General features: G+C 40.1%; 1 protein-coding gene across 1 annotated transcript in view; it reads left to right on the forward strand.

Moving 5' to 3' along the window:
* STX1B (syntaxin 1B) overlaps positions 1-14,921 on the forward strand; it is a 121,390-nt gene extending 106,469 nt beyond the window's left edge. The window contains exons 5-10 of the mRNA XM_089657844.1: positions 1,144-1,217; positions 1,322-1,430; positions 2,130-2,203; positions 3,992-4,129; positions 4,212-4,322; positions 9,292-14,921. Coding sequence (XP_089513970.1) covers positions 1,144-1,217; positions 1,322-1,430; positions 2,130-2,203; positions 3,992-4,129; positions 4,212-4,322; positions 9,292-9,372 — 587 coding nt within the window. The 3' untranslated portion in view covers positions 9,373-14,921. The remainder of the gene's footprint in view (positions 1-1,143; positions 1,218-1,321; positions 1,431-2,129; positions 2,204-3,991; positions 4,130-4,211; positions 4,323-9,291) is intronic.
* The last annotated feature ends 7,886 nt before the right edge of the window (positions 14,922-22,807 follow it).

Below are 22,807 nucleotides of genomic sequence, written 5' to 3' on the forward strand. Positions count from 1 at the left end.
ACTCCTTTTAATTCTTGAAATGTTTTCAGTGAATCAGATTATACAACTGAGTCAAAGAATTCTGGGATCCCCGTTACCCCACTAATGCCTTAAGTAACTGCCACAGTTTTACCAACAATGACAGCGTAGAACACGTCAAAACAATTGACTTTGCCTCTAAAGCCTCCAGCACCCTGTTGTGCCCAGTACAGGTCATCACCATACCTCTATATGCATCCCCTCTCTTCTGTCAATCCACTATTCCTTAAGTGCTGTAACTGTGAAGCCAAAAAAATAACTCCGGGGGTGAGGCAAAGCTAGTCCCCCCATATCCTTAGGCAATTGTAACATACGCAAGCCTATCCTCAACACCCCCTTTCTCCAAATTAGATCTCTACAAATAGTATCCAATCTCTGAAACGACTGTTTAGGGATCCACATCAGGGAGTTATGTAATACATACAAAAGTTGTGGTAACCATATCATCTTAATTAGGTTGCAGGATCCACAGATAATGGAATTCGGTGCTACATTAGGGGTGAATTTTAATGGGGATGTGATGGGAACTCTGATGTACAGGGGATCTGATGGGCTCTAGTGGAATTCGTTTTACTGAAAATGCACCTTCACCTGTGTAGATAAAACTCCTTGCACCAGCCTTGAGTGAAGGGACACTTTACACTGTGGTCAGTAAGAAAAGGTATGCTTTATCATTGATGAGCATTGAAGAAGTGACCACTGAGAGAGGTCATTGAGAGAGGTGCTTCCTCACAGTGAGACAAAGAATGCCCCGTACACCAGAGGTCATTTGAAAGAATGGACCGTATCATTGGAGTCAGTGGGATTAATGCCCCCCTTTTAGACAGCTAAAACGATCCTTGGTGTCATACCATAGGTTGTTGGCCCCAGAACTATGCAACTACCATCAGATAGTAGATCACTTAGCCACAGCTCAAGGTACTTCCAGCAACCTCTGGAGGAAACTTAGAGTTCCACAGAACAATGGCTGACCTAAACTGACCAAGCTGTGGGCCCTGTTTTATGATTAGATTGTGAGCTCCTTTGAGCAGTGACTGTCAAACGTCCAACATAACATTAACAATATATACCTTCAGATCCCGGTTAAAGGTGGTGATCAATGAACATCTCTTCTATTTATTATAGCAATTGAGCAAAGCATTGAGCAGGAAGAGGGTCAGAATCGCTCCTCAGCCGACCTGCGTATCCGGAAAACACAGGTAACCAATGAGTAGCCTTTAACCTGCTGCCAGGTTTTTAGTATTGGTCTCCCTTGCCTTTGATTGAGCACCACTTTTGTACTTTTTCTCTGTGTTTTTATCAGCACTCTACGCTGTCCCGCAAGTTTGTGGAGGTGATGACAGAGTACAATGCAACGCAGTCAAAATACAGAGACCGCTGCAAGGACCGCATCCAGAGACAGCTGGAAATCAGTATGTATGATGATGGATGATGGGGTGTAGGGGGATTATGGCCTTTTGGAAAGTAGATGATCATTGTCCACAAAACTCCCCCAGGTGTCCTAATCTGGGAGGTCAGTTTTTACTTTTGGGTGATCTTAACAGCGGTGATGGGGTGTTGCTCAATTATAGGCTGATTAGTGGAGGAGAGTTTGCTGGATTGGGAGGTGAAGTTGACTAGGTTCGTTCTTGAGCTGCTACATGGTCTAGGAATCAAAACACATCCTTAACCATGGCTATGCTCTTGAAGAAGGTGTGAGCATGTTGACATGTTCCTTCTAAAAGCCTACTAACCCCAAAAAAACATTATCTTTGGCTTGCTAAAGGTCTCTGGTACCCTGGTGGGGATATCTGCTTCTAAGATCCGGGATTTTCTCCCAGTAGTATCTGAGACACACCTTCTTCAGTTTAACTTTGCTTGTTGTCACCTGCTGCACCAGATCTGTGCTGGATGCTCCATAGGACGTGTGGACAAACTAGCTTAGACTTTACTGGTTGCCATAGCTCTGCAGTGGTTTTATGGTACCAAAAGGTTTGGACTTTTCCCTGTGGAAGTCTCAAGGACTTTTAAGAAGTTATGGAAAATATTTAGATATAATATTTAGACGATGGGAAATCAGATGTTTGCCTACTGTTGTTTGGAATCTTTGTGACACTTATATCTCTTGACAGCTGGAAGAACCACGACCAATGAAGAGCTGGAAGACATGTTGGAGAGCGGGAAGCTGGCCATATTCACAGATGACGTGTGTAATGGGGCTAGTGAGGGGGATGTGGGGAGGTTGTGTGCCATGCATTATACTTAAACAGCCTAAGACATTCCAAGTATAGAGGAAGCAAATAAATGACAAAGTATTAGAACCGTGCAAGGTCTTATCAAAATGTTTGCAGTAAGAATTTTTCAGGTTGATCATATCAGCCAGTTAGGTTCTCCATTTTGTTAATGATATAGAAGAGTGACCCACAAGAAAAATAACAGGTGCTGCTCAAGGCTCCACCAGGTCTTCTTGCATGGAAAACCACTAGGAGCGCTGACAAGGACTGAGCTCATCCCAGCTCAAAACATCCAGTAGGGAAAGGAAGCCCTAAAAGACTTACATCACAGCAAAACCCTCCAACTCCAACTGGGCCACGTCTCCAAATGAGTTTCACTCAGTCCCAGAGCTTAATCATGGGAGTCACCCATGATTAAGGTCCATGGGTGGAGTAAAATATGTTGGGGGGGGGGGGCATGGCCTGGTTGTAGCCCAGGATGAGGTTGTCATACACTTCCTCATAGGGTTTTGCTGTGCTGTGCGACTTTTAGGAAGCCCTAAAAGACTTACATCACAGCAAAACCCTGTGAGGAAATGTATGACAGCCTCAGCCCAGGCTCCAACCAGGCCAAGTCTCCAAATGAATTTCACTCAGTCCCAGAGCTTAATCATGGGAAGAATCCCCCATGATTAAGGTCCATGGGTGGAGTGAAATATGTTGGGGGGGGGGGGGGCTGGCCTGGTTGGAGCCCAGGATGAAGTTGTCATACACTTCCTCGTAGGGTTTTAGGACTTAATTTCCCTAATCGGTATAGAAGAATGACCATTCAATATAGAACCATTCAGACACATTGGTTAACAAGGCTAAAGCCCATTAGACAGCAGCCTGGCAGCCCACTAAACACACCACCTCTAATGAATAGGCCACCCTTCATAAATACTATTGTAACCCTAAAAGAGTAGCCTAGAGGCTGGTATCTCAGGGAGGCAACTGGTTTGCAGATACACAACAAATTGCCTGACTGTACAGCAAGACATCCCCTACTGATTCCTTTGTCAGATCCAGTGCAAACAAAAAGAGGTTACTAGGACATTCTGTATTCTTCTGTTGACCACAGAAAACTGTTCTCAGCGTTGAACTGCGTTTTACTGCATTTACCAGCGTTAGAGCATTTTTACAGCTTAGAAACTCCTCTTGAAACCCACTAGTTCTGGGGGGGGGGGGAGGTTCTCTAGCTAAAAAGCGCTGATTAAAGCCTATGTGTGCACGGACACATAGGATAACATGTTGGTGGGTTTACTGACTGTATAAAAAAATGCCACAAGCCAAAAATGTCGCTGTAAGAACGCCCAGTGTGCATGAGGCCTAAATCAAACAATGTTGTGCTAATGATGAACTAACAACTTAAAGTATATAAAATGATGATGCCAAATCTGAAAGAGTATATGTATCTATATGGCAAGTATCAGATTATTACTGTAAAACAGTTAGTCTGGGAGTTACATCTTCTGGGTTTACTATTATCCCTTAAACTTCAGTATTTCCCTACCCCGTTTGGTGTTTTGGTGTTCAAACATTTTATTTGGCTTTGGAGTTGTGGCAATCATCATAAGCAGAGATAGATCCTTCAATGGTATTTGTTCCCCATGAGAGATCTACCTATATGAGCCACCCTTATGTCATTCACTAACTTTAATGTAGAATATGCAACTAGAATCAGCACACGCATATCTGTCCAAAGTCTGTCAACTGACTGTTCTGCTCTCCGCCAACTGTAGATCAAGATGGACTCCCAGATGACCAAACAAGCTCTTAATGAGATTGAGACACGACACAATGAGATCATAAAGCTGGAAAACAGCATCCGAGAGCTGCATGACATGTTCGTAGACATGGCTATGCTCGTGGAGAGTCAGGTGAGGGGACATGGAGATGACACTGGTGACCTGAGTCAACATGGTGGCCAATATGTAATCTTTTTTCATGCCTCCATTCTAGGGGGAGATGATAGACCGTATTGAGTATAACGTGGAGCACTCCGTGGACTATGTGGAACGAGCGGTGTCTGATACCAAGAAAGCTGTGAAATATCAGAGCAAAGCACGAAGGGTGAGTGATGTCATGATAGACACAAGATATTTATACCAAAAAGACTGACAGATATAGAGAAGTAAATTTTTATTTTTCTGCTGTAGAGCAGGGGTCTCCAAAATTTCTGAACAAAGGGCAAATTTAATGACTTTCAGGGGGCCGGACTGTGTCCCGTGTGAGTAGAAAATTCCTTAGCATCAATGGGAGTAAAGAATGCCTCAATATTGGTATTAGTAGGAGAAATGGTTCCCTATTGTTGGTATCAGGAGAAAAAATAGTGCCCCATCATTGGTGTCATTGATGGGAATTGTACACTATTGTTGGTATCAAGGAAAGAAATAGTGCCCCATCATTGGTGTCATTAATAGGAAATGTACTCTATTGTTGGTATCAGGGGCAAGAAATAGTGTCCCATCATTGGTGTCAGTGGGAAGAATAGGGCCCTGCAGTTGTTGTCAGTGGAAGGAATAGTGTCCCATCATTGGTATCAGTGGGAAGAATAGGGCCCTGCAGTTGTTGTCAGTGGGAGGAATAGTGTCCCATCATTGGTGTCAGTGTGAGGAAAAGTGCCCCATCATTGGTGTCAGTGGGAGGAATAGTGCCCCATCATTGGTATCAATGGGAAGAATAGTGCCCCATCATTGGTGTCAGTGGGAGGAATAGTGCCCCATCATTGGTATCAGTGGGAGGAATAGTGCCTCATCATTGGTGTCAGTGGAGGAATAGTGCCCCATCATTGGTATCAGTGAGAGGAATAGTGCCCCATCATTGGTATCAGTGAGAGGAATAGTGCCCCATCATTGGTATCAGTGAGAGGAATAGTACCCCATCATTGGTATCAGTGGGAGGAATAGTGCCCCATCATTGGTATCAGTGAGAGGAATAGTGTCCCATCATTGGTATCAGTGGGAGGAATAGTGCCCCATCATTGGTGTCAGTGGGAGGAATAGTGCCCCATCATTGGTATCAGTGGGGGGAATAGTGCCCCATCATTGGTATCAGTGGGAGGAATAGTGTCCCATCATTGGTATCAGTGGGAGGAATAGTGCCCCATCATTGGTATCAGTGAGAGGAATAGTGTCCCATCATTGGTATCAGTGGGAGGAATAGTGTCCCATCATTGGTATCAGTGGGAGGAATAGTGCCCCATCATTGGTATCAGTGGGAGGAATAGTGTCCCATCATTGGTATCAGTGGGAGGAATAGTGCCCCATCATTGGTATCAGTGAGAGGAATAGTGCCCCATCATTGGTATCAGTGGGAAGAATAGTGCCTCATTGTTGGTATTAGTGATAGGAATTATGCCCAATTATTTCTGTAAAAATAATAGTGCCTTGTATAAGTGGGAGGAATAGTGTCTCAAGGACCTGATAAAGCAAATAAAGGGCCACATCTGGCCCCTGGGCCGCTGTTCAGAGACCACTGCTGTAGACAGATGGGCACAAATTAGCTTACTTGGGGGGGGGCGCAAGATATAAAGATCCTAGAGATGAGGGAACCTCTGCAAAGTTCACAGTTGTGGTGTGGCCAGGGGTGGGCTGACCATTCAAGTACTCGGGCACTGCCCGAGGGCCCGGGGTCAGTAGGGGGCCCCATGAAATGCCCCTGGTACCTTTTATAGGCTTTTTTTGCTTTGTTTTGAGTGTGGGCAAAGACACAGGGGCCCCATGATCCCCTATTGCCCGGGGGCCCATGAGTTGTCAGTCCGCCACTGGGTGTGGCCAAAGTAAATCTTTAAAATTTGGTATTTCCAAATCGGATATCTTATTAAGGTCAATCGGAATCTAAAATGAGCATTGATGTATAATTATGCAGAATGGTTTAAGGAGGCTCACGGCAACCTTTTCTAATAAGAGAACGGGGCCAAAACAAAAAAACCCTTTAAAAAGTCTACTGGGTATAGAAGGGTGGGATCTGGTGGTACTGCCAATCAAGCTAAGGGTGCTCAGATGACAGCAGAAACAGATATAAGGCATAAACAGCCTTTAAAGCCATCTTTGGTCCCTCTTGAAGCTTTTTGGAAATTTGAACCACCAAAAATAACACTGAAATTCAGATTTAAGTCTGGCCATCCAAATCTTTGAAATTCGCTCTTTTACATTTTTCAGAATTCAGGATCAAATCTAGTGGATTCATAGATTAATTAAATGGCCAGATGAGAAAATATGTGATGTATGATACAAATAATAAAATACAGTAAATGCTGGAGTAAAAGGAGGTATTTGCCCCGCAACAAACCACTTTTTTTTAAGTGAAAAGTCTCATTTAGGTGATCCAATCCGTCCAAATTTGTCAGCTTGGGGATTGGTAGATGTTAGAAAAGTCAGACCACCCAAATATTTCCTACATGTCTGATTTTGAATTTTTAGGGTATGAACACTTACCATGGCCTCCACGGAGGGGTCCCTCACTTAATGTTGGACGTTAAAATTTTGTCATTATGAAAAATGTAACAGAAGCAGTGGGAATGGCCGCAATTGGACAGGAACATTTAGACTGACAATGTGATCCCACTGTAAGATGTCCAACGAGATATAGAAAATGGGGAGGAAGTGGGGATTTAGCTCAGAATAAACCATCTAAAGATGAAATGTCATGTTCAGGCAGACAACGTTTTGTGGACATGGCTGGTAGATGTAAACAGTCATTGATAATGTTATCTCTGTTTGTACAATTATATCTATCTCTATATCCATGTAACATGTCTAACAATTTCTTGTTTTTTCTCTCTTCCATTTTCTTCCATTTCGTTTTCCAACACCTTTTACCCACCTACATTATACACACCTTTTCCCTTTGTTTGCTCTTTATTTACTGCCTTGATATCTTTTTCCTCTGTTCTTCCATTCTCTGTGTTGCTGTTCCTCGTATATGTCCCATCCTCCTCTGACGTTCTCTTCTCCTACCCTCAATGCCCTTCTTCCTTTGCCTTTCTTTTCCTCTTCCTATGCGTCCCTTCTTCCTTACTTGTTTCTCCTTGTGACTCCTATGTGCTTTCCTTCCGCCTCTTTATGGTGTCTCCCTTCCTTCTCTTTCCTGCGTCTCTTTCTCCTTCTATTTCATCCTTCTCCTTGTGATTCACTATTCTCTTTCCTATTTGTCCATTCTTCCTTCTCTCAAAAATATCCCCCTGCCTTTATCTTCCTCTTCCTGTCTCACACTTCCCCTGCCTTTCTCTCTGGCCCTTCCTGTCTTATTCTTCCTCCACTTCCTCTTCCTGTTTTACTCTTCCACTTCTGCCATACTCCTTGGCCCTTCCTATGTCATTCTTCCTCCTACTTCCTCTTTCTTTCTCTTCCTGTCTCATCCTTCCTTTTTTTCCTTTCTGTGCGGCCCTTCCTATCTTATCCTTCTACCACTTCTTCTTTTTTCTTCAATTGTCTCCTTCCTTTATCTCCATTTGTCTTCTGTTTCAAAATTTCCCCCTGCCTATATCTTCCTCTTCTTGTCTCCCTCTTCTTCTCCCGCCTTCTCTCTCTGACCCTTCCTGTCTCATTTTTCATCCACTTCCTCCTCCTGTCTCACCTTTCCTCTTCTGCCATTATCCTCGGCCCTTCCTGTGTCATTCTTCCTCTGCTTCATTTCTTTTTCTCTTCCTGTCTCATCCTTCTTCTTTTGCCTTTCCCTGTGGCCCTTCCTATCTTATCCTTCCTCCACTTCCTCTTCCTGTTTCACCCTCCATCTTCTGCCATACTCCTCGTCCCTTCATATGTCATTCTCCTTCTCCTTCCTCTTCCTTTCTCTTTCTATCTCATCCTTTCACTTTTACCTGTTTCCATGGCCATTCCTATCTTATCCTTCCTCCACTTCCTCTTTTTTTTGTTGTTTCGGTCCCATCCTTCCTTGTCTGTCTCTCTCTGGCTCTTTTCATTTCATTCTCTCTCTTTTCTTTTCTCATGTCACCCTTCTTCTGTCTCTCCCCCTGGCCCTTCCGATCTTATTCTTCCTCCCCTTCCTCTCTCTCCCTCTTCCTGAATCATTTTTCCTCTTCTGCCTTTCTCCAAACCTTCCTCTTTTCCTATCCTGTTTTTCCACAATTTCCTTTCTCTCAATCTTCTTCTCTCATCCTTCCTTTTCTACCTCTCTTTATGGCCCTTATTATCTCATGCTTACCCTTCCACCACTTATCCTTTCTTCTTCTTCTTGTCATACCCTTTCTCTCTTATATTTCTCCCTGACCCTTCCTATCTCATCCTTCCACCACCTCCTTTCTCTTCTCTCATCTTTCTTTTTGTTTCCATTCACCCTTTCTCATTCTGCTTTTTCCCCCGCTCGCTCTCTTCCTGTGATGCCCTTTCTCTACGTCAACTGGTTTCTCCTTCCTGTGTTGTCCTTCTGTCCTTCTTCACACTCATATGTTACTTTTCCTCCTCTTCCTCTATTTTCATCTTCCTCTATTTCACATCCTCCATTGTTCCATGTTTTCCATCCCTTCTTATGTTCTTCTTCTGTCCTCCAAACTCATATCTTACTTTTCCTCCTCTTCCTATATTTTCATCTTCCTGTGTTTCCCTTCCTCCATTGTTCCATGTTTTCCATCCCTTCTTATATTGTTCTTCTGTCCTTCTCCACACTCATATCTTACTTTTCCTCCTCTTCCTATGTTTGTTCTTCCCGTGTTTCCCTTCCTCCATTGTTCCATGTTTTCCATCCCTTCTTATGTTGTTCTTCTGTCCTTCTCCACACTCATATCTTACTTTTCCTCCTCTTCCTATGTTTTCATCTTCCCGTGTTTCGCTTCCTCCATTGTTCCATGTTTTCCATCCCTTCTTATGTTGTTCTTCTGTCCTTCTCCACACTCATATCTTACTTTTCCTCCTCTTCCTATGTTTTCGTCTTCCCGTTTCCCTTCCTCCATTGTTCCATGGCTTCTTCTCCTTCCTATGTTGCCATTACCTCCATTTCACTCTTTTCTTCTCTCGGCCCCTTACTTCCCTTCCATTGTTTTTTCTTCTCCTCATACTTCTGATGGCGGTTGGGTATGTAGAAGAAAATTATGATTATCATCTGTTGTGTTGTGTTGGGTGTTGTCTTGGCCTCCTCTATCGGAGGAACGCTGGGATTCTGAAATAAAACAAAATGCACAATGCAGATTAAAAGGAGAGATAAAGAAGATAGCGAATTACAAAAAAAAAAAAAGATTAAAAAAAGAGATACAATATTATGTACATGACAAGTATTGGAATTACCGCACAGATCAGGAAGCTGTGAGTGCGTCAGCCCTTTTTTGCCTCTGTGGGTTTCACTCAGGAGTTAGGTTACCATCAGCTAATCCAGGCTTGTTGGGCGCATATTAAGAAGTCAATCTGTTCCCGTCAACGGTGTTAACTGACGTCAACCTAAAGCCAAATCCTCAACTGTCACCCACAGGAGCTGGGGAGCAAAAAGGGCCCCCCCCCCCCAAAAAAAAATCCCAAATATTTTTTTTTTTTTTCAATGTCTGTCACCCGTTTGGTTTTTTGAGTTTCAAACTTTTTGTTACCCGTCTGTCAAGGTTTAAAAAAAAAAAGCAAACCAACTGTATTTGTCGTTACTGGACGTGTTCCACAGGGACCCCCGGACATGTTGCGTTGGCAGAGGGTCCGACCCGGCGCTTTCTTTAGTCCTTTTTCTTGACTGGTGGCTGAGTGTGTTTCTGTTACTTGCCAAAGTCTTGTGTGTACGCGTCCGCCCGAATCTCTTCCGTTTTGTTGGTGGTGATGTGAGCGTGCTGGGGGGGGGAGTGCATGTACGTCGGCTGTGTGTCCGTCTTGGGAAGCTAGCGGTCTGTAGATCCCGATTGCTAGCCGAGAGAGACTGGATGCTGACCATGGTGTGTTGGCACTCTGTCTTAACGTGCGTTTTGTTTTCTGCAGTAATTAGCAATAGGTAGGGAAAACATTGTGTCACCATATTCCTCATTTCGAGGAGAAAAACCTGCTGCTCGATCTTCCACCTACTTTGTATTTTTTTTTTACTTTTTTCTTTGCCAAAGTTTTTGTTACCAGTGTCATGTCATCTGGCAACTCATGAAATATTTCTTTTTTTTTTATGTCTGGTCCAGTTTGTAATGGCTCTCCCATTGGTGTGTGTACCTCCTTACTGTACAGTGTTATCTTCAGTACTACTCTACCCACTGACAAGATGGAACGCCCAACGCCATACGCTCTTCTCTTCCACTATTATCCATCTGTACAAACTAGACCCCTCCCCCTCTCCGCTTCTCCCACCTATTGTGTCTACTTGTCATATATACGGTTGGTTTCAAAAATCTGAAACTCCTCCTACATAGTCATGCGGTTAAAAAAATCTTTAGTTTAAGATGCAGGAAATTTTTTTGTGAAATTTCTTTTTAATGAAAGCTATTTTTTTTCAGTGCGCTGCAAGGACGAAAATGTCCAAGGCACAATTCGAAGGGCACACAGATCCAGAAATAGCACAGATGATGTAAAAGTAGATTTACGTCTGTGAATACAAAGGAGGTGCATCATACATAAAAAAAAAAAAAAAAAAAAAAAAAATTTTTACGTGTGTGAACTTTTATGTGGTGGGGATGTCTCCTTAAAGTGTAATGCTTCCTGGGGAATTTTTTTTTTTTGCTTTACCCATTTGTATTTTTTTTTTTTTTTTTGCTTTACCCGTCTGTATTGCTTTTTTTTTGCTTTACCCGTCTGTATTTACTTTTTTGCTTTACCCGTCTGTTTTTTGTTTTTTTGCTTTACCTGTCTGTATTTCCTTTTTTGCTTTATCTGTCTGTATTTTTTTTTTTTTTGCTTTACCCGTCTGTATTTCCTTTTTTGCTTTACCCGTTTGTATTTTTTTCTTTTGCTTTACCCGTCTGTATTTTGTTTTTTTGCTTTACCCATCTAGATTTTTTTTTTTTTGCTTTACCCGTCTGTATTTTTTTTTGCTTTACCCATTTTTTTTTTTTTGCTTTACCCGTCTGTATTGCTTTTTTTTTGTTTTACCCATCTGTATTTCTGTTTTTTGCTTTACCCGTCTGTATTTTTTTTCGTGCTTTACCCGTCTATATTTTTTTTCGTGCTTTACCCGTCTGTATTTCTTTTTATTGCTTTACCCATCTGTATTTTTTTTTGCTTTACCCGTCTTTATTTTTTTCTTTTGCTTTACCCATCTGTATTTTTTTCTTTTGCTTTACCCATCTTTATTTCTTTCTTTTGCTTTACCCATTTGTATTTTTTTCTTCTGCTTTACCCATCTGTATTTCCTTTTTTTGCTTTACCCGTCTGTATTTTTTTTTTTTTCTTTACCCATCTGCATTTTTTTTTGTGCTTTACCCGTCTGCATTTTTTTTTTTTGCTTTACCCGTCTGTATTTTTTTTCATTTTGCTCTATTGTTCCTACGTCTTTTTCACACTCTCCGCCACTGTTATTAAGTTGATTCATTTTTTTCATTTTTTTTTTTTTTGGCCGAAATAAATTCCAGTAGACCAAAGTCTGCCACGGTTCCTGCCATGTTGGGCCCAATTTATTCCAGTGTGGGGGGTGGGAGGTCTTATAGCAGCTGACCCATTTTGTGTCCAGCGCTACTGTCGATGGATTGGCCCAAAGGGCCCCCTCTGAAGATCTAGTTAGCGCGTTCATAAGAGATTCATCTTGTCATACAGCAATAAAGTATTCTGACCTCACGGCTGTTCCTACTTGTGACATCAGGAGGATGTCGCAAAGGATTACGGGCTAATTTTCTGAGGTTTAAGAGTGTTGTTGAGAATTTTTTTTTTTTTTTTGCATTATCACGTGAATAATTTTCCTGGTGTTGTAGGATATGTTCTGTGTGCACAGGTATTGCATGAGTGCGTGGAAAGGGCCTCTGGTGTCTTTGCACTGTGAGTCTACCAAAGTGAATTTGAGATGAGAGAGTCTTCTAGTGATACTTCAGTATTCTGTATGCGAAAGGAAAAAAAAAAGTGCGATCATTTAAGTTACATGGCCTACCTGTCATGTGTCATTGCCATTCCCTGCCAAAAAAAAAAAAAAAAAGTGGAAAGGTGGTATGAAGTTTTATGCAGAAAAAAACAAAGAACAAACTGTCAGCAGGACATAGCAGCCCCCTCGAAGCTCTTCCTCCGTTCTGTCTGTTCGTCTCTCTGTTGCCTTTTTTGCATGAATATGATCTGTCTCTGTGGATATTTCAAGTCTCTTATGTCTGGAAAATAAAATTAAAGAAAAAAAAAAAAAAAGAAACACTTTTTCACTTCGGGGGAGAGGAGAAAGGGACAGGCATTTTCTCGCGTGCATGCAAGAATTAAGAACTCTGGCCTAATAATGAAACCGTGGGGCGGCCATTTTGAACCGTTTTTTTTTTTTTAATTTTTTTGTCGACATGCAAAAAAAGTGTTGTCTTCAGCAAGCGGCGTGTCCGGTAAAATCAGATCAAGTCTATATATATATTTATATATTTTTTTTTAATCCGCCAGGAGGTAGCCATTGGGGGGATGTTGGTGTCGGCCTTCTCAGTTGGCATATGTCATGTGACAAATGGCTTCCTCGACAGAGAGAGAGAGAGAGAGAGAAGGGTTATTTCTCCTTATCTATGCAGCTTTTCATTCTTCTTACCACACCACGGTGAAAAGTGGTCTAACCTGCCTTCAGCTTTAATATTTAATAATTTAATATAAATAAATATATATATATATAGTGAAATAAAAATAGATATTAATTCTAATGTCAGAATAAAAAAATATTATTAATTCAGTAAAAATAGGAAAAACTTTGCAAAGTAGGGAAGATGTCTGTTAATTTGTCTAAATCTGATGTCTTCTATGTAGCTGAATTTCGTTTTTGAGTGTCTAAAGGGGATATCTAGAAAAAGTAAGTAGCTAACATCCCCTCTTGTATAATACATTGTATTTAATTTTATTGCTTTATTTTTTTGTTTTGTTTTATTAAAAAAAAAAAAGAAGCCTAACTTGCGATTTTAATGGGCCTTAATCATAATAATTTTATTTCTTTTTATTTCTTTTTTTTATAAATCTTTTTTTTTTTTTTTTGAACGATTGTAAAGTGTAATTTATATAGCTGCTTGGCACTAGACGATGTTCATTCCTGATTTTAGATGTAGTAGCACACGGTGATAAATAATATATTGTTTATATTACAAGAGAGATACGGCAAAACGAAAGCATGTTCAAAGGGGAGTGTCGATTAGCAAGTTTCAAAATGGCCGCCCTCAGCAGCCATATTGTATGAGCGTCTCCGGTCCCGTTGTGTGTGTTGTGCCCTTGGATTTCCGGGTGTCTAAATTGGCTTCTGTCGTCTTTGGATTTTGCTGTAAATGTTTTCTCCGTTAGCGGCCTTGAAATTTTGCATGTTTGTTTAATTTTAATGAGCGTCTCCGGTCGTGAGAAAAATATTGAAGTGGTCAACGAGTCCTATGGAGGGTTCATGCAGAGAGGGGGTGGCAGGGCTGGGGTGGGGGGGCTGGGCAGGAGGGGGGGGGTGGTTAGCAAGCCACCAGTAGAGCCAAAGGTGAAGCCAATGGCCTGAGGAGGGGAGGTGTGCTGTGATGTCACACGGATGTGACAATTATGGAGAAAAAATGGTTCAAAGGCATAACCGGTCATCATGAGGATTAAAAAAAAAAAAAAAAAAATTAATGGACTTGCTAATTTGTGTCTGATGTCACAGAGACATTGTCCATTAAAGACCTTCTTTGTCTTAAAAATGGGAAAGGAGAAAAAAAATTGGTTAATAAGAAAAAAAAAAAAATTAAAAGGACATACCAAAGGTACTCTTGAAAATGGGTTCAAGTAGAAGATCTGCGAGTGTCAAAAAAAATGCCCCTGGCAAAATGGTTGACTTTTTTTTCAAAGAGTTGAAATCATCAGTCAAGCCCCTCCCAGTCTTGGAAGAAATCTGTCCCCTGCAGAAGATGGTCTGTGACATGTGACATCCTCCTGGTTCTCTCCTCCTCCTTTCACCCTTCCCCACCCAAGAGGGGTCTGTGACATCACCCTGCTAGGGATTAACTTCCTCTGCTTCCCCTCCTCCCTTTACTCTCCCTCCCTCCTGTCTGATAATCTCTTTTCGATGTTTAAAAAAAAAAAAAAAAAAAGTCTCAGTTGAAAAAAAACAAAAATGTGAATTGCAAAAAAAAAAAAAAAAAGTTGTTTTAAGGCTGAAAAAAATATCAAAAAATGAAAAAATATGAAAAACTGCTTGCATGTTACAAAATGTGAAAAAAAAAATTACAGCAGAAACCGTGAAAAAAGAGAAGAGCAAAAAAAAAAAAATCTGAATTCTCGGTTTAAAAAAAAAGTGTGTTGTCTTTATTTGTTTTTGTTCGTTGTTTTTTGTGTTTTTTATTGTGCTGCTGAAAAAAAAAAAAAAGAACAAAAAAGCATAATGGTAAAAAAAAAACAACCCTCACCCTAATGTGTTTATGTCTCCTTGTGTCTGTATTTGACCTGATGTCTCTTGTCTGGGAGGGAAAAGTTGGACTCATGAATGGGTAATCCATATGTAGCCAAGAATAAGATACACTTTGCATTTATCATATTTTCTTCAGTGAGTTACAAATATTAATATCATTTTCATATAGAAAAATTATCATCTTTTTTTTTTTATTTGGTCACTGAAAAACAAAATTAAATCAAAATGATGCAAGTTTTGCTTTAATCTCTCTAAAACTCATTTTAGATTTCTGACTATGCAGTGGTGCTGTTAGATTAAAAAAAAAAAATATTTTGTTAATTATTTAGGAAAATGCTAAATATTGACCTTGTAATTATAAATTTTAAAACCAATCTTTTTTTTTTTTTTTTCATTTTATTAGACAGTGACCAAACTGAAAAAAAAATATATTATGCAGCATTAAATTTGTTTTATTTTATTGATCATTTTTTGTCAGTTTGTGTCCTTTGAAGTTGCAGTAAACCATATATCAGGCATCTGAAACAAAGGACAGTTTATAAAAAATGGAAAGAATCTTCTTTGGCTTTACACTTTTTGTGGACTACAGCTTTAATTTGTAAAGTTTATTGGAAAGGTTTTTTTATTGCCTATTTTAGCAGCATAAAAATAACAGCTACGTAAGTGACATAAACGAGTATTTGTAATAGATTTTTCAGCTAAAGTGAATATACACTGTAGTTGAAAAAAATAAAATACTTTTCTCAATATCATTTAATATCAGTTAAAATTTGTATACTTTATACAAATTTTAGAAACTTCATTGCAGGCTCTTACCTTCTTGTGTTCAGCGAAAATTCATACATGCATTCCACGTTATTTCTATTTTTTATGAGATGAGTGGGAGGGCATGACTGCTACAGTCACATGGCCAATGATAATATTATGAACATACAAAAAAAAAAGTAGAAAATTAGATTTCTAGGTGTATTCTGAAAAAATACAGAATTTCCCCCAATTGATATAGTTACAAGGACCTAAAAAAAATAAATTTTTGGCAGCTTTTAAAATAATAGCTGTCTGCAAATTGTAATGCATAGATTATTTTAAAAAAATCTATTGCAAAATCGTTTGGTGATTACATGAATAGAAATTAAATGTGTTTCATCAATTTATTTTTTTAAAGCAAAAGTGATTACGATATCTACGACTTTGTTGAAATTTTTTAAACTATGCCAGAAAGAATATATGCAGCATTTTTTTTCAAAATTAAAAAAAAATGCATTGATTTTATATAGCATTTAAAACAACAAAAAAAAAAAGAAAAGAATGGTCTGTAGTCAACCGTCCTGTAGTTCACGTCTTTTTTCTATATTAAGGAAAACAAATGAGCAAAAAAATAATGGTTTGCAAAATTAAATTTGGCCAGGCGTTACAATGCCCACCAACATATTTTGCAGTGGGTCTCTGCTGTTGTCGCTGCAATTTAAATTTATTTAGAAATATAACTTTGTTGCGTGTTTCGGTCAAACTTTAAGCAATTTAAATTCATTCAAACATATAAATTTGTTGCGTGTTTCGTTCAAACCTTAAACAATTTAAATTTATTTAGAAATATAAATTAGTTGCGTGTTTCATTCAAACTTTAAGCAATTTAAATTTGAGAAATATAAATTTGTTGCGTGTTTCATTCAAACTTTAAGCAATTTAAATTTAATCAAAAATATAAATTTGTTGCGTGTTTCATTCAAACTTTAAGCAATTAAAATTTATTCAAAAATATAAATTTTGCGTGTTTCGTTCAAACTTTAAGCAATTTAAATTTATTTAGAAATATAACTTCGTTGTGTGTTTCATTCAAACTTTAAGCAATTTAAATTTATTTAGAAATATAAATTTGTTGCGTGTTTCGTTCAAACTTTAAGCAATTTAAATTTATTGAAAAATATAAATTAGAATGATGGATATAGTAAAAAAAAAAAAAAAACTCCAACTGATGTATCAAAGGAGATTGGCGTAAATTTAAATATTTTTGTGGAGTAATGTTAAAAAATATAAATTTGTTGCGTGTTTCGTTCAATCCTTAAGCAATTTAAATTTAATAAAAAATATAAATTTGTTACGTGTTTCGTTCAATCCTTAAGCAATTTAAATATATTGAGAAATATAAATTTGTTGCGTGTTTCGTTCAAACGTTAAGCAATTTAAATTTATTTAGAAATATAAATTCGTTGCGTGTTTCGTTCAAACTTTAAGCAATTTAAATTTATTGAAAAATATAAATTAGAATGATGGATATAGTAAAAAAAAAAAAAAAACTCCAACTGATGTATTAAAGGAGATTGGCGTAAATTTAAATATTTTTGTGGAGTAATGTTACAGGAAAGTTTGCATGCAACAAGCAGCATTTTTTTTTTAAAAATGCATTGATTTTATTTAGCATTTAATACAAAAAAAAAAAAAGAATTGTCTGTTTTCTAGTCACCCGTCCTGTAGTTCACATCTTTTTTCTATATTAAGGAAAACAAATGAGCAAAAAAATAATGGTTTGCAAAATTAAATTTGGCCCAACGATACAATGCCCACCAACATATTTTGCAGTGGGTCTCTGCTGTTGTTGTTGCAATTTAAATTTATTCAAAAATATAAATTTGTTGCGTGTTTCGTTCAAACTTTAAGCAATTTAAATTTATTCAAAAATATAAATTAGAATGATGGTTATAGTAAAAAAAAAACAAAAAAACCTCCAACTGATGTATCAAAGGAGATTGGTGTCAATTTAAATATTTTTGTGGAGTAATGTTACAGGAAAGTTTTCATGCAATAAGCAGAAACAACAGACTATAAATTGAACAGACGTCACAGACAATACATTTATTTCACAAAGAAATTAAATAATAACAAATTAAAAATTAAAAATTTGTATACTCACCTTACCTTTCCTGGTGCATCTTCATGGCAGCATACGCCGGATTGTGGCTCCACCCCTGCAAACTGAAAGGACTGGTTTCCGGCTAGACTCCCCCCACCCCCCCCCACAGCATCCTCGAAGCTTTCACCTCAAGGGTGGGAATCTGTATGCCGCCATGAAGATGCACCAGGTAAGGAAAAGTATAGAAAGGCGAGGATACGATTTTCCATTTTCCTGGTGCATCATGGCAGCCTACACTGGGAAATAACTCGACAGTAGAGTGATGCAGAAAAAAAAAAAACAAATTTATTACCAGGAACCGCCATGACCAGTATGGACCATGGGCCTGCTGAACTCTACTGTCATAAGCTGCGCCGGATCCACATGGTAATGCATAATGAACGAATTCCTGGACGACCACCACTGTACAGATAATTTCTGGGGGATTTCTGAAGGTTGTCCCTGCCCTCTGAAGGTTGCCACTTCCCTCTGAAGGTTGTCCCTGCCCTCTGAAGGTTGTCACTGCCATCTGAAGGTTGCCACTGCCCTCTGAAGGTTGTCCCTGCCCTCTGAAGGTTGCCACTTCCCTCTGAAGGTTGTCCCTGCCCTTTGAAGGTTGTCCCTGCCCTCTGAAGGTTGTCCCTGCCCTCTGAAGGTTATTCCTGCCCTCTGAAGGTTGCCACTGCCCTCTGAAGGCTGTCCCTGCCCTTTGAAGGTTGTCCCTGCCCTCTGAAGGTTGTCCCCACCCTTTGAAGGTTGTCCCTACCCTTTGAAGGTTGTCCCCACCCTCTGAAGGTTGTCCCCGCCCTCTGAAGGTTGTCCCTGCCCTCTGAAGGTTGCCACTGCCCTCTGAAGGTTGTCCCTGCCCTCTGAAGGTTGCCACTGCCCTCTGAAGGTTGACCCTGCCCTCTGAAGGTTTCCACTTTCCTCTGAAGGTTGCCACGGCCCTTTGAAGGTTGCCACTGCCCTTTGAAGGTTGTCACTTCCCTCTGAAGGTTGTCCCCGCCCTTTGAAGGTTGTCCCCGCCCTCTGAAGGTTGTCCCTGCCCCCTGAAGGTTGTCACTGCCCTCTTAAGGTTGTCCCTGCCCTCTGAAGTTTGTCCCCGCCCTTTGAAGGTTGTCCCTGCCCTCTGAAGGTTGTCCCTGCCCTCTGAAGGTTCTCCCTGCCCTCGTGGAATGTGCCCTCAAGAATAATACAAAGGTCCAGACCAAAAGAGCAGCAGGATCTGACCTCTCGGTAGTGAAACCTCCAGTGCAGCAAAGTCATAAAGTCACAAATTGCTTCTAATAGTGGAGCCAACAGTGCAAAAGTGATGTAATTGCCAAGAACACTCAGAGGTAACCTGTGGACTCCGGCGCCATCTTGGAAACTGGCAAAGGAGATCCTAGCTGTTGTCACTTCCCGCCGGGCATGCTCAGAAGCTCCAAAGTGTGTCTGCCATCTTATAAGAGGGCACAGGAACCCAGGAGGACCACGGGGCTCAAGAGAACAATGAGACATATCAGAAAGATAAAAAAGGAAGGAAGTAAAAGAGAAGCGCGGCAGAGAACCAGGCCTGTTCAAAGCTCTTTGCAATGCTGGCCACCACACCGAGGAGACCACCAGACTGGGGCTCCCTCCATAGGGGCTGCTCGGGACACCGACTTCCACCCAGGAGAAGCTGAATATGGCTGGGGTAAGGGGTATCACGTATCCATTCAGTCCCAATCAGGTGAGGACAAAAAGGGGGAATGCTGTGGGGGCTGGGGGGGGGAGGTCTAGCCAGAAACGTATAGTTAACCTGTCCAATCAGATGTGGGGGTGGAGCCACAACCCATGCTGCGCCAGGAAATACATTTTATCTCTATGATGACAATAGAGTTACTTTAGAAAAATGTAGCTTTTTTCCTTATAAACAAAATAGAAAAATAAATTAATAAAAAAATATATATATATATATGTAAATTATATTTATATATATATAAATTATATTTTTATCTATCCAGAAACCAGTCCAATCAGATGTGGGATACATTTTATCTCTATGATGACAGTAGAGTTCCTTTAGAAAAATGTAGCTTTTCTCCTTATAAACAAAATAGAAAAATAAATTAACTAATTAAAGAAAAAAAATATATATATATATATGTAAATTATATTTTTAAATATATCTATATATCTATATATACAGTGGGGATCGAAAGTTTGGGCACCCCAGCTAAAAATTTCTATTAATGTGCATAAAGAAGCCAAGGAAAGATGGAAAAATCTCCAAAAGGCATCAAATTACAGATTAGACATTCTTATAATATGTCAACAAAAGTTAGATTTTATTTCCATCATTTACACTTTCATAATAACAGAAAACAAAAAAATGGCGTCTGCAAAAGTTTGGGCACCCTGCAGAGTTAATATCTTGTACTGCCCCCTTTGGCAAGTATCACAGCTTGTAAACGCTTTTTGTAGCCAGCCAAGAGTCTTTCAATTCTTGTTTGAGGTATCTTTGCCCATTCTTCCTTACAAAAGTCTTCCAGTTCTTTGAGATTTCTGGGCTGTCTGTCACGCACTGCTCTTTTAAGGTCTATCCGTAGATTTTCAATTATGTTGAGGTCAGGAGATTGTGAAGGCCATGGCAAAACCTTCAGTTTACACCTCTTGATGTAATCCCCCGTGGATTTCGAGGTGTGTTTAGGATCATTATCCATTTGTAAAAACCATACTCTCTTTAACTTCAGCTTTTTCACAGATGGCATCAAGTTACCATCCAAAATTTGCTGAAATTTTATTGAATCCATTTTTCCTTCTACTCATGAGATGTTCCCTGTGCCACTGGATGCAACACAACCCCAAAGCATGATTGATCCAACCCCATGCTTAACAGTTGGACAGAGGTTCTTTTCATTAAATTCTGTGCCCCTTCTTCTCCAAACGTACCTTTGCTCATTCCGGCCAAAAAGTTCAATTTTAACCTCATCGGTCCACAGAACTTGTTTCCAAAATGACTCAGGCTTGTCTATATGTTAATTTGCAAAGTTCAAACGATGATTTTTGTGGTGAGGACGTAGAAGAGGTTTTCTTCTGATGACTCTTCCATGAAGACCATATTTGTACAAGTATCTCTTTATAGTGGAATAGTGACCACAACTCCAGTGTCTGCCAGATCTTTCTGGAGGGATCGTGCAGTCAAACGTGGGTTTTGAATTGTTTTTCTCACAATCCTGCGAGCTGTTCTGCCTGATATTTTTCTTGGTCTTCCAGATCTTGCTTTAACTTCCACTGTTCCTGATGACTGCCATATCTTAATTACATTCCGAACAGAGGATATTGACATCTGAAAACGCTTTGCTATCTTCTTATAGCCTTATCCAGCTTTGTGAGCATCAACTATTTTCAGTTTTCTAGACAACTGCTTAGAAGAACCCATGGTGCTGATTGTTGGGGCAAGGTCAGATGAGTCTGGGCATTTAAAACCTTTGAGATTGACATCACCTGGTCTTCCCAGACGATGATTGAGAACAATCCATGACACTGGCAGGTCTCAGCTTGGCAAAGGGGGCAATGCATGCTATAAATTCTGCAGGGTGCCCAAACTTTTGCAGACGCCATTTTTTTGTTTTCTGTTATTTTGAAAGTGTAAATGATGGAAATAAAATCTAACTTTTGTTGACATATTATAAGAATGTCTAATCTGTAATTTGATGCCTTTTGGAGATTTTTCCATCTTTCCTTGGCTTCTTTATGCACATTAATACAAATTTTTAGCTGGGGTGCCCAAACTTTCGATCCCCACTGTATATATATATATATATATATATATATATATATATAAAATATTTATTTGCAGCTAAATTTGTACAAGCCAAATTTTACCGTAAAGCCATAATTTGTTTTTTTTAGAACGTCTTGGATTTTTACCGCTGTTTTCATCCTTATTGGGAAGATTCGCCATTTTCCGTTGTCCTGGTGACCATTGTCACTGGTACTGGATATGATTGTGAAATCAAAACTTTTTGACAGTCACCAAAACAGGAATTGCTGGGAAATGGTCGCTGGAACACCTCTTCTGCTGACAACCGTCTAAGGCATCTGTCGTCAACCAGCGTTCCTCCAGAGGTTACCGAGGGGTTCCTTGGGCTGTGACTGATTGGCCTCCCATTTGATGGTGCCTGCAGGTTCCAGGGCCAACAGGGCAGAGCCAGCAGCATGACACCAATAAAGCTAGCATTCTGACCACCACTATAAGGGGGCGTTCTTCTCACTGATCACCAATGTAAAGGGCACCCCCTGACTTACCAATCAGTCAGTTTTCATGAGACCCGAAAATGATGTCAAGGGTTCCCCTGTGATAAAAAGGTTGAGAAAGGCAGGTTTAACAGCTTGTGTTGCCCTCCGATGAGTGATCTGTGGGGGATCACTTTTCAGACAGCATTTGACAGGAAGCCGGAAGGCGTTATGTCACCTCCTCACCAACTGTTTTCACCCGTAATAGCTTGCGCCACCCTATGGTAACCATGTGCATTACAAGCAGTTGCAGGGTGTTTGCTGTGTGGCTCCATACATTTGAATAGGTACTGCCCAGGTCCTGAAAGTGACAGAGGGTAAAATTCTTGCACTGTGGCCATGGTACGTAGGCATCCCTTTGCAAGGGGCACCTTAGCCTTAGAGAGGATATCTCCTCATGTTGGAAAGATTATCGCTCACTGCTAGTGATGGCCTTGGGTTCAGTCCAAACCGAAGCTGTCATTGCCAGGCCAATTAGCTGAGACCAGGATATTGCCTGACCTGCAGCTACACTTACACAAAGGGGCAAGAGGGCCCTCCACATTATTGACCTAATATGGCCATGTGACCATGACAACATTGACCTAATATGGCCATGTGACCATGACACCATTGACCTAATATGGCCATGTGACCATGACACCATTGACCTAATATGGCCATGTGACCATGACACCATTGACCTAATATGGCCATGTGACCATGACACCATTGACCTAATGTCACCATATGGCCATGACAATAGTGACTTAAAATGGCCAAGTGGCCATGACATTACTGACCTAATAGGGCCACATGGCCATGACATTACTGACCTATTAGGGCCACATGGCCATGACATTACTAACCTATTAGGGCCACATGGCCATGACATTACTGACCTATTAGGGCCACATGGCCATGACATTACTGACCTAATAGGGCCACATGGCCATGACATTACTTACCTAATAGGGCCACATGGCCATGACATTCTTGACCT

This window comes from Staurois parvus, unplaced genomic scaffold, assembly GCF_062004578.1.
Source record: "Staurois parvus isolate SC_StPar_1 unplaced genomic scaffold, SC_StPar_1.0 ptg001035l, whole genome shotgun sequence".
Classification (NCBI taxonomy): domain Eukaryota; kingdom Metazoa; phylum Chordata; class Amphibia; order Anura; family Ranidae; genus Staurois; species Staurois parvus.